General features: G+C 41.5%; 1 protein-coding gene across 1 annotated transcript in view; it reads left to right on the top strand.

The window, feature by feature from the left end:
• Positions 1 to 11,747, top strand: part of GRXCR1 (glutaredoxin and cysteine rich domain containing 1) — a 124,152-nt gene extending 112,405 nt beyond the window's left edge. The window contains exons 3-4 of the mRNA XM_029584255.1: positions 6,923 to 6,988; positions 11,518 to 11,747. Coding sequence (XP_029440115.1) covers positions 6,923 to 6,988; positions 11,518 to 11,697 — 246 coding nt within the window. The 3' untranslated portion in view covers positions 11,698 to 11,747. The remainder of the gene's footprint in view (positions 1 to 6,922; positions 6,989 to 11,517) is intronic.
• Positions 11,748 to 12,619: the final 872 nt, after the last annotated feature.

Below are 12,619 nucleotides of genomic sequence, written 5' to 3'. Positions count from 1 at the left end.
TAGTTAGATTGAAAAAGGAGCATTCTGGTGGCGATCCAGGGCATGCCAAATTTATCTGGCTAATTTAGCTGAATTTCAGTTATATCTTTAGACTTTCTTCAGAGCAGGCCTAAACTGCTCTGGCCTTATGTGGCCAGATAACTAAGAGGCCGATACAGTACTGTAATGGAGCGCATTCAGTAAGGGGTAATAGCGCGTCGAAAACGCGCGTCCAACACCCCTGAAACTAATAGCGCCTGCAACATGCAAATGCATGTTGATGGACCTATTAGTTATTCCCGTGCAATTCACTAAGTAAAATGTGCAGCCAAGCCGAACATTTTACTTTCAGAAATTAGCGCCTACCCAAAGGTAGGCGTTAATTTCTGCCGGCACCAGGAAAGTGCACAGAAAAGCAGTAAAAACTGCTTTTCTGTGCACCCTCCGACTTAATATCATGGCGATATTGTCGGAGGTCCCAAATCGGCCCACGGCTCGCCGGTTGAAAACCGGATGCTCAATTTTGCCGGTGTCCGGTTTCCGAACCCGTGGATGTCAGCGGGTTTGAGAACCGCCGCTGGCAAAATTGACCGTCGGCTGTCAAACTCGCTGACAGCCGCTGCTCCTGTCCAAAAAGAGGTGCTAGGGATACGCTAGTGTGCCTAGTGCCTCTTGTTACTGCGGGCCCTAATTTAAATATTTTGTTTTAGTGAAATCGCACGCACAGGAGAGCGGACACTTGCCCGCTCTCCTGCGACCTTTACTGTATCGGCCTACAACTGTTTAACCAGATATCTTCAAAGTAGCACTCCTTTGTATAAAAAATTAAATAAACACACTGTCTTGGGCCTCTCAGCCCAATTCCCATGTCCTAGACTCACTGGCCAGGACACCCCCAACACCTTGAAATGTCTTAATTAAATAAATATTGGTGCCCGCTGGGCCAGGCCATCCAGCCCTCCTTCCTCCCTCCTCCCTCCTCACTAAATATGCAAGACATATGGCCTCCTCACCCCTCCTACCCAAGTCACCACCCTCCCCTGAAGCCCGCCCACCACTCAGTACCTGAATTGCAGGTAGTAATGCTGGAAGTGTTCTTTATCTTTTACTTTTTGCAGGTAGTACTGTTGGAAGTATACTTTATCAATGTACATGTTCAGCCTAGAGATGAGACTGAAGAACCTAAATATGTATATTTAGTGGAGGAGAGGAGAGAAAGGGGTGATATGATACCAGATTTTTAAATAATTGAAAGGTATTAATAATGCACAGGAATCAAACCTTTTTCGATGGAAATAAAATTGTAGAACAAGGGGTCTTAATATGAAGCGCCAAGAGGTTGAGTCAGGACCAATGTCAAGAAATATTTCTTCATGGAAAGAGTGGTGGATGCATGAAATGTACTTCCAGCAGAGACAGTGAGGACAAGGATGATAAAAGAATTCAAAAGGGCTTGTGATAAGCACAGAAGATTCCTAGAGAATAAATGATGGAGACAAAGGAAAGAGTAATCTGTGTTGACTAAGGTAACTTGCACAGAGCAATAACTACCTTACGAATAAAATAAAAATTAAAAAAGCTTGCTTGACAGACTGGACAGACTACAGAACTAGCCACTCAATAAGACTAATAATTTGGGTCAGGGGTTTCCAAATTCGATCCTCAAGGGCCTCAATCAGGTCAGGTTTTCAAGATTTCCTTAATGAATAAACTTGAGATTTGTTTGCATACAATGGAAGCAGGGCATGCAAATAGATCTCATGCATATTGATTGTTTATACCCTGAAAACCTGACTGGCTTGGGGCAACCAGGTTTGGAGATCGCTGGTATAGGTTAAGCAATAGAGGTGAAGTATAATTTAAGGCTTGACCATGGGCTCCAAATTTAGACCAGGGCTACAAATAAAAGAACTGAACTATTTTGCATGCTTATGCTAAACAGCTTATTACTATTCATGTGGTTTACCACAAATCACATCAAGCCACATAATTTGAATTAACCCATGAGCTAATGTAGAAACTTAGCAATATCGTGGAAGGTGCCAAGGCAAAAGGTGCTATGAAAAATCCTGAGCTGGTGTCTTGCTTGTGGAGCCACAGAGTGACTTAAGTAGAGATAAACTCAGACAGATGTTAGCCTGATATGTGGCTCTGCCCTTGAGGGTATGGATTGGTCCCCATGGTTCCGACTGAATTGCTGGGAAAACCTCAGTGCTCTGGTAACTTAACAGTTAAAGGCTGAAATGATGAGGAGAGACCATTGAATACACATACACATGTATCTGTTCCTGTAATAGAAGAGTACTATGGAAGTCTTGTAAAGTACAGTGAAGTTTGTCTGACTGTGTCAAGTATGTAGAATTTTTATATAACTAGATTGATTGACCTAAACTGGATTTTGAACTTTTGCCTTATCTGTATGCTGTATAGTCTTACCCTACAGAAATGTAAATCATGTTATAACAAAACTCCTGCATATATTTTCAATTTGGAATTAATTCCTATATTGCTTGCAGGGAAATCCTCACCCTGACAAAATGTATAATTAAGTGATTGTGTTAACCCACCAACAGAATTGGGAAGCTTCTGGAATGCCAACCATCCCTCAACTCCTGACAGAAGTGAGAAGTAATCAGTGGCAGGTTAACTACCGACTGACAGATCAAGGGCCCTCATGGCCTGATCCCTCTTCCGGACCCTCTCTTTCCTGTCATTGTGGCCTACCATTTTCAAAGCCGTCCTGTAAATCAGGGGGTTGGGGGGGGGGGGGGGGGGGGGCAGGACAAAGCTTTACTCTATCATGCCCCATGCCTGTATGTCAGGTCAGTCACTTTTACTTTCCATTTCTACAAGGCAGAGCCACACTCTTTCCTGCCTCTCTCATTTTCAGGATGGTTTTGGGAGGAGAAGAGTGGTGGATTCCTCATAGCAGGAGGGAAAGAAGCTGGGGGGGGGGGGGGGCGGAGGACAGAACTGGGCCATGAGGGCCTTCCATCTTGTAGTAAGAAAGAAGTGAAGAGAAGGGGGAGGGCCAACCTTCTAGAAGCCTCATTTCTATCAGAGAGATGGAGAGAGGTGACCTGTGGGGGGATTCTCATATGTTGGGGTGGAGAGAGGGATGGTTCACTGGGAAAAGCTAACTTATCTACATGGGGTGGGGTGGGATCCAAGTCCCCATCATGGCTGGAATTAACTGCCACCAGTAATGTGAATGTGCTATTTCTGTCTGTACAATGTCTCTGTTACATCTGGTTTTAGTGCCAAATTTACTAAAGGCTTTATATTCTTTAGTAAATCAGACTAATGCTCATGTTAAAATTGGATATTAACCCCTGATTTTAACATGGCTAAGATCCTTATGTCTTTTTGCTTTGGAAGGTCAAAAATTTGAAAAGATGACAATATGAAATTCTTAGAAATCAAGCTACTGTTTAATACATGCTTAAGGCTAACATTTCCTGCTGATCGCCAGAGGCTCACAGCAATATCAATAATGCAGGCTAGAAACAAAGCAGCAGTACCAGCTAGATTGCTCAAAATATCATCTTGCCTGTTTCTTGGATTTATTGTGTCATCTTTAGTGTTGTTATTAGGTCTGTGTTCTTTTTCTGTCCTAATATATAATATATTCTTGCTATATTTTGAACTTCTTGGAATAAGAAACATGCACATTTTTATGTAATAACCCTTGTTTTCAACTATTTTCTTCCCTAAATCAGCTCCATAGCACTTTTGACTATTTTACATTGTGAAGCGTGAAGGACATTCCGATGATAATCAACAGGGCAGGGCAATGCCCCAGTTTAATTAACTTCAAAGTTGTTAGAATATTTAAGTAGGGGAAGCTTTCAGAGATGTTAAACAGTAATATTTCTACAATAATTAAAAAATCAAAATGAATAAAGGAGATTTTAATTTGGTTAGCAATGACAAAATAATGACAATCTAAAAAAACATGTTTTCATACTAGTTTTGTTCAAAAGGAAACTCTATTTTCATAGTGAAATTAGGCTTTTTATTTAATTATGTTAAAACACTTACCTGGCAACATTTTTTCCAATACAAACTTACTATCTCCTGCTGCAGAACACAGTCATTTTGTTTCAGCAGCAAAACGAGCAGGTCAAGATGTTGACTCAGTCTCACCCTGCTTATGGAAGTAGACAACCTGATGCTTAACTGGTGCTTACAAGAGATGGGCATACACTCAAGAGGAGGAAGACAGTTTTCAGCATGTCATAGTTAAAAACCTCTTTGCATCTAAAAGATATTGTTCCAGCCAACTGCATAATAACTTCAGTTGAGAAACAGAGCTTTTCTTTTAACAGTAGATTTGTAGGAGGTATAAGGAGCAGCAGAATCCATTCTGCTCAGGGGCTCATGCCAAAACACGTTCCTTATCCACACATAAGCATCTGTTAAAAAAATGGAACAGAAGATGTTGGAGATAAAGAATATTGCCATGAAAGTTGTCCACTGAAATTACCACTGGGCCATACAATTACTCTTGGGTCTTCTTTTTTGCAGCTTGCCCTTGCTGCAGGATCCTTTCTGGTCTGGAGATCAGGAGTTCCTTTCTTAGCCTTAGGACTTCATGCCTACATTGGAGCTTCACCCTGGCAATGAGTATTACAATAGGGATCACTTAGAACAATGAATAAAGATGAGAAAAAATTTTGTATACTACAGAGGCAGCACATACTAATCTATCTGATGCCCTGTCACTGTGGATATCCTGAAAAACAGGCACGGTTTTGTGGCTCTTGAGGAATGGAGTTGACCTCCCCTGACCTAGAATATGCTTCCTTACGTGGAGCTTACTCACTGATTCCATGTGTGGTTGGTCTGGATTTTGTTTATCTTCAACCACAGACAAGTTTGAGTACATTTAGCTTCTTTACCATCTATTTTCAGGTAGAACCTTTTATATCCTTGGTCAAGGATACCTCCTAAGAGACAACCTTCTCCAACTCTTCTCCCTCACCCTCCTAGGGTTGCCAATTGGCTCCAGATTTTCAGGATAGGTTGGTCAAGTCCTGATTTCGCCCTGCTATCTGCATTGATTTGTAGTTTATTTAAAATAATGTATTTTCTGCTCTCATAGCAGTTTGTTTGAGATAGAGTACGTGGAGAACATACATAATCAAAATAAAAAATTACAGCAAAGGACAGTAACACATAATTCAAAACAATGCTTGCCCTGTAATTTGCCCTAAGCTCATGGTTCCTGGTTGAATGCCAATGCAAATATATATGTTTTGGGTTCTTTTTTAAATGATCCCAAGCATTCTATCATCCAAAGTTGTTCCGTAAGTGAGTTCCAGAGTAGAGATCCAGCAACTGATAAGGTTCTCTCTTTAGTGACATTGGATGCACCAGTTTGGTATATGTGACTTCCAGGAGATTTTTATTTGATGATCTTAATAAACATACGGATTTGCAGTTCTGATGCTCATACAGATTTTTCTTAGAAAAGCAATACTAGAAGTTCCTGCAGGCAAAAGGGAGAAACAAAGACTGGATTAATCTGTCTTGAAAATCTGCAGCCGGTTGGCAGTCCTACTTCCCTCTTTCCTAGTAACTTTCTAACAGTGGTCTCTGCATATCCCCTATTGGCAGAAGTAATATACTGTACATCCAGGGGTGGGAGGATGGGGAGTGCACAGGACTGTACTGCTCTTCATGTTAAACTAGAGAATATCTTGGATTTTGGCTTTGCCAAGGCAAAGGAGCCTTATATATCGAAGTATTAGTAAAGTATAAGATCTTTTTAAAAAATCCATACACGCATAACACAATAAAGTAAAAATTCTACTGTATTTTTGGTGCTGTGCTCTGCTGCAGGAGGGGAATCATAGCCAATGTATTCAAAATGAAACTCTGGAGTCAAACAGTAAAAATGTCCCAGATGTGTGTCATTATAGTCCAGGTCACCTAGCCAAGACATAGGGTATAATAAAATTTAAAATATTAGGATGTTTTTTGCTTTTGAATTTACTTCATGCCATTTGTTGTAACTTTACTGTGGTTTCAAATCACTGTTTGACATAGAATGCATTCCATTACTGTCAGAATGTACTCGAAATACTGTGTGGGGATTTCACCTAGTTCATTTAAATCCATCATTTTCTCCATCAAAACATTCAGTACATCATATTTCTGTAACTCTACTGCTGACATACAAATAGGACATTTGTTCTTGAACCATTTACTGTAATAAGAGGGAGGACATCTTCGTAATCAAGCTGGTTGTTAGCCTCAAAAAGAAATGGCTAAGTAAAAAATCATAGATATTTTTATGGGAACTATGGTTGATTTGTAAATCTAACTGGAAAGCCTGCTGCTAGGTACCTATTCCAGAACTCAGAAATTTCATTTTATAGCAAACAAATTCATCGTAATAACATTTTTGTTCTTAAACAGGGATTGTATTATGAACAGAGAGAAAAGAGATGTTTATCTCTCTCCCAAGTGATATTATTTCTTTTTCAAAATCTTTATTGCCAAATGCACTTTGCTAGAGAGCTTTTTCCATTCGGTATCAGATGAGCGACACAGTTCTTTTTTTTCCCCACTGTTCATAACCCCCTGTTCAAGAACAAAAAAGTTTATTTTTATTGTGATAAGAACATTCTGTGAGGTAGAAAAGGAACTTGGTAACAGTCTTCTCAACTATTTGCCTTGTACATTTTGAAACTGTATTGGTCTGAATCTATTTCCATCTTGCAGGCTTTTGGTATCCTGCTTAGGTCCAGAATCATCCAGGTCTTTTCCCATCCACACACAATGGGGGAAAATTCATAGTGAATCAGGCTCTTACTGAGAGTTGGATTTCAAAAATTACTGTTCCATCCTTTGTGGAGCATTTTGTTTTCAGAGCAAATCATTAATAATTGTATCATTCTAACACTTAATTTGGGGTTTTCTTTTGCTTTTCAAACAGGGAGCGGAGAAAATTTTGTCAATGAATGAATCAGGGGAGCTTCAGGATCTCTTAACAAAAATTGAGGTAATTGTGCATCCAGAAAAGAACTTTATTAAGCCCTAGTTCTCATACACAGATTTGCATTTGGCTTTTCAGTAGGCATGATAGAATTAAGACAGATTACATTTCAAATCCTTTGACGGCATTAGGTTTCACATTAGTTCTAATAATTTGGACCACTTTTGACTTGAGCTAGATATGGGTCAGATCAGGGCCGGTGCAAGGGGATTTGGCGCCCTAGGCGAGCCTTCTCCCTTGCGCCCTCCCCCCCCCGGTCTCGGCCCCGACCCTTACCTCATTCTCGATCACGCCCGCTGACTGGGGTTTTCTGGGTCGCAAGCAGGTTGGGCACTGCTTGCGGCCTGCCAAACTCCACTACTCTTTGCCACCACTTGCGGCTCCATATGGCTCGCACCCAGTGGCGTACCAAGGGTCTCCGGTGCCCGGGGGCCAATGCATTTGTGTGCCTCTCCAGCATCCCCCCTTAATCCTTCTTGTACTAATGCTTAAGGTCACAGAAAATCAGTAGTGTCTCCAGACAGAAGAATTGGGGGGGGGGGGGGGGGGCGCCAAAATGACATTTCTTCATCTCACCCACCTCTATAGCATGGATCCTGCTTTAAAATTGGTTATTAAAAAAAAGTGTTAATAAAAAAGTCCAAAGGGTCCTCTGCGTTATTTTAAAAAGCTGGCCAGTTTCACACTATAAAATTATGTTGATAGCCTCAGTCAACTGATTCTATGTGGCTATGAGAGTGAAGTCTGGAATTTATAGGAAGGAACAGAATGTCAATATAAATCCTGCACCTCCAGTTCTGTAACTCTGTGCATCCACTGAAATTCCCCCAAACAATGGAGCTTGGATGTTTCCCTTACAGCTCATCATACTGAAAGATATTTTCAAATTCTGTTGTCACTTCACAGTAACAGCAGCACAAACAGCTTCCACTGCCAGGCACATTGTGAACTAACACAAAACACCACAAAAAAGACACTCAAAATCTATACTGCAATCCCATCATAACATAACAGTAATAACACCAAGGACTCAAACAACAATAACCCTACCTGTGAATAAGCAAGGGTAAATATTACACTGGGTCCTAGAATACCAATACTCCACCTACTGAGGAAACAAAACAAACCCGATTGCTATAGATCCCTATGCTAGCAGAATCTCTCATCATGGTCACACACACAGAGCAGAGACAGACCCTCACCAAATACAGAATACAAAATAAAGGAGCACAAATTAGAAAAAACTGAAATGGAAACCCCAAGAAGCCAGACTCTGTGTATTAACAATGGAAAAACAGAACCACCATTCTTCATAAAACAAATAAAATCAAGAAACATAAAGCATCAGTTATAATAGTAAAACCATACTAATAAAATAATATTTTAAAACTACTGATAAATAGAATTTCTATTAATTAAAATCATATACATTTTTTACAATTTCCTAAAACCAATAAAATATTTCAAAACAGCACATATATCAAATAACACACAATAATTAAAACTAATAAGGATTTTAAAAAGCCCCTGCTGTACATACATGGGAGCTCTTGATTGAGGTTATCCTCTCTCTCTCACACATACTCACATGTCCATTCTCTCTCACACATACACTGTCACATACATACACATTCATGCTCTTATACCCAACCATAACCTCTCGCTCTCACAGACACTGACACACTCAGGCTCTAAGGCACTCTCTCCCCCTCCACACCCCTCCCCCCCCCACAAACTCTTACTCCCCTGGATTTTCTCATACACACTCATGCTCTCACTGGCTCCCTCACATACACACAAACACACACTCCCAGGCAAGCTTCCAATCGTTCTCACACAAACACACACACACACACAGGCAAGCTCCCAGTCATTCTCACACTGACCCCCAGGCGGGCTCCCATTCATTTTCACACCACTCCCTCCCCATCCCCCAGGCATGCACACATTCATTCTCACACCCAGACCCCCAGGCAGGCACCAATTTATTCTCACACACACACACACATACAGCACAAACAGGCAGGCATCTATTCTCACACATACAAACCCCAGGAAGACACCCATTCATTCTCATACACAGACACACCCTCAGGCAGGCACCCATGCATTCACACACATACACCGCCAGGCAAACTCCCATTCATACACATGCACACACTAAAGGCAGAGACCCCCCTCTCTTTCTTTTGCCAGCAACCTCAGAGCCTCTCTCATTCCTCTGCTGCCACTGTCACTGTTGCTGTATGGCTATTGCGGAGGTGCTGATTGCTACTATTGGCACTGAAGCCCATTCTGCTGCCTCCTCTGTGCAGGCCTCATGGTACATTGTGAGATCCGCATAGAGAAAGTGCTACTCTTGCACATTCCCAAAGATTACATGTTCCAATCAGTAAAAAATAATTTATTTTTTTTTACATTTGCTGTATGATCTTAGTTTTCTAATCAGTTGGTCACAGGCTTTTTTTTTTTCCACCTTCCCTTTCTTATTTTTTTGCCAATTCCTTTTATAACATATTTCTTTTCTCTCCATCTGTCTTCTTCCCTCAAACACACAGTCAGGTTCTCATTCTCACATGCTTTCTCTCTCTCTCACACACACACATACACAGGCACTCACTCTCACATGCTCTCTCTCATACAATCATGTATACACCGTCTCTCTCTTGCACATGCTGTCTGACTCTGGCACACAGGCTCTCTCTCACTCCCACATGCTGTCTTGCTCAAGCACAGGCTCTCATTGTCACATGCTCTCTCTCATACAATCATTCATGCACACAGTCTCTCACTGGCACATGCTGTCTGACTCTGGCACACAGGCTCTCTCTCACTCCCACATGTTGTCTTGCTCAAGCACAGGCTCTCACTGTCACATGCTGTCTCTCTCACACACACACAGAGGCTCTCACATGCTGTCTCTGCAAACATTCAGGTCCTCACTCCCACACACAGTCTCTCAACTCATCTCATACACGCACACATACACACTGTACAAACCCTCAGTCTCTCTCTCACCTCTGGGCCTCCTCTTCACGGCCGCTGCAGGATGGGCTCTGCAGCGGCCCCGGACTTCTCGAGCCGCGCTGCTCCTCTTCTGTACGCGGCTGATGCTCCTCCTCTTTCCTGCCCGCGCGGCTCCGGCAACATTTTTCTTCCGGGGCCGCGCGGGCAGGAAGGAGGAGAAGCTCCTGCATTGGCTGATGCACCTCCTCCTTCCTGCCCGCGCGGCTCCGGCAACATTTTTCTTCCGGGGCCGCGCGGGCAGGAAGGAGCTGGAGCACCAGCATGTTTAGACGCGATTGTTTTCTTCCGGCCGTGGTGACTTGAGCTCCACCACGGCCCCGCCGATCTTCTTGCTGTGTGTATTCGGCACACAGCATAGCAGTAGTTCACCGCTCAGCCGCTATTGGGATGACGTCCACCGGCGGCCATTGGCCATCAGCGGCTCGGCGCCCCCTAATGCTCAGCGCCCTAGGCGATCGCCTAGTTCGCCTAGTGCTTCCGCCGGCCCTGGGTCAGATTAGAGGCTACTAACCAGACCATAAGCTGAAAAAGGAAGAAAAAAGGAAGGGGGTCTCAGGAAGTAAGATGACGAAAAGAAGGGGGGGGGGGGTAATGGTGAGAAGGAGGCCTTTATCTAATTTCACTTTTTCTGAATTCCTAGTTGTCAGATATGTATGGCATGGAGATTGTAAAATAGAGGGCAGAGGTAGCCCCCTAAGGAATGAGAAGGCAGAAAAAGAAATCCTAGTACTTTCCGGTGTGTGAATACATTGGACATTTGTTTTTGAGCAAATGAGTGTTTGCAAGCATGTCTGACAGGGAAATGGTGAAATATCTTTGGTGCCTGTTCCTTCTGTGTACTCTGAAAATCTTTGTCTTCAGTCTGTGACATATATATATATATATATATATATATATATATTTGTGGGTGTACTTAGAATAGCTGCTTTTAGGACAGGTGCTATTCAATATTTTCTCCTACTTATTTCCCACAGACCTAAATGAAATTATATGAATCTAGATGCTTCTGTGCTAACTCTCATCAGATCTTCAGTAAATTATGAATACTGCATGAACAGTAGACACAGGGAATTAAAAAAAATAAAAGCAGAATATGCAACCATCATAAAAGGTGTACACCTACCCATTATAAGATGTAAAGTTAAGCTGGGTAAAAAAGACATGAATAAAACAAAACAATGAAGCAATAGCAAAAAGAAACAAGATAGTACTGTAACTGTTGAGCCATTTTTTCTCTACAAAATATTTTTTTTTTCCCCTGATGCTTCTGCGGCTTTAACCTGTCATTAATATGTTTGACCACTGGATGCCACTGTTCAATCATGCACGGGGCAGAGAGAGAGAATTTTTAAGGCAGAAGAAAAGGGAGAAATGCTCATGTTTCACGTGGGCATGGGTGTTGTAGGATGCTGAATGAAATCCTTCATCTTTTAGTGAAGCGATGTTAATAAGATGCTAATGAACCTAGGATTCCATCCCCTGACTTTCTTGCTTCTGTGTTTGTACAGAGGGTACAGCACCCACACGCGTGTGCTGCCTGTGGGGGCTTCGGCTTTCTTCCATGTTCAGTGTGCCATGGGAGCAAGATGTCAGTGTTCCGGAACTGCTTCACAGACTCTTTCAAAGCCCTGAAGTGCACGGCCTGCAACGAGAATGGTTTACAGCGTTGTAAAAACTGTGCAGGCTAAGAAGTGCAGCTGTCTTGAATACAACCTCATTTTATGGTACTGCAGCAGTTTGTTATATGCTTTTTTTTTTTAAGTGTTAGTTCTGTTTATAGGATTTAATCAATAAAATGAATTTATAATAAGCGCTCTGCAGGACAATTACTGATGTACTTTCAGCAAGGAAGTTTGATGGTCGATATCCAAATGAACACAGTGCAAATCTATATATATAATGGGAGAGTACACAATTGGAAAAGAATAGTATTGTCTGAAACATTTGGGGACCACAATGGCTTCAGGTGCACCAGCAGCAACATAATAGAACAGTAAGAGACGTACACCTTCATTAGCACACCAGGGGTATGTTTTATAAGTTTCAATATAAATTCAATTTTATTTTTACCCACTGTAACACCTTTTATTAAATGCATCTTTAACTCAGTATGCATATTAGGACACTGAATACAACTGTGAGAATATTGAAGACTTTGAGACAAAAGATCCAAAACCTTTGTTACCTTGATCTTATTTAATCCTTGCTCTTCTGAGATTAAGTTGACAAGTTTTACAATGCGTTATATGGTTCCACAGAAACATCACATCTTTGGTGTGCCCTTATGATCCTGAATGGTATACCATTACCAAAAAGCAATTACTAAAACAGAGAATAATTCAATTGTTTTAAAAAGGACTTTTAAGAATTTTGAGAATATATAGATCACACCAATTATTCATGATCAGCTGTATGGAGGCCCAGTGTTTTTATATTTTAAGTCTAGTCTTTTGCAATCTAGATCAGAGATTGAGGCTAGAAATCATGATATGAATTGGAGAAATAGATTTTTTATCCTTATGGAAGGATTAAATCCTTTTATCAAGTAAAGACAAAGGTTGACTTCAATTTTGTGCCAGGGTTTTGCCCGTTGAAAGTACTGGGATATTT

The sequence above is a fragment of the Rhinatrema bivittatum genome, chromosome 1, assembly GCF_901001135.1.
Source record: "Rhinatrema bivittatum chromosome 1, aRhiBiv1.1, whole genome shotgun sequence".
NCBI classification, from domain to species: Eukaryota; Metazoa; Chordata; class Amphibia; order Gymnophiona; family Rhinatrematidae; genus Rhinatrema; species Rhinatrema bivittatum.
Note: the sequence above shows the minus strand (reverse complement) of the source record. Positions and strands in the feature narration are given on the sequence as shown.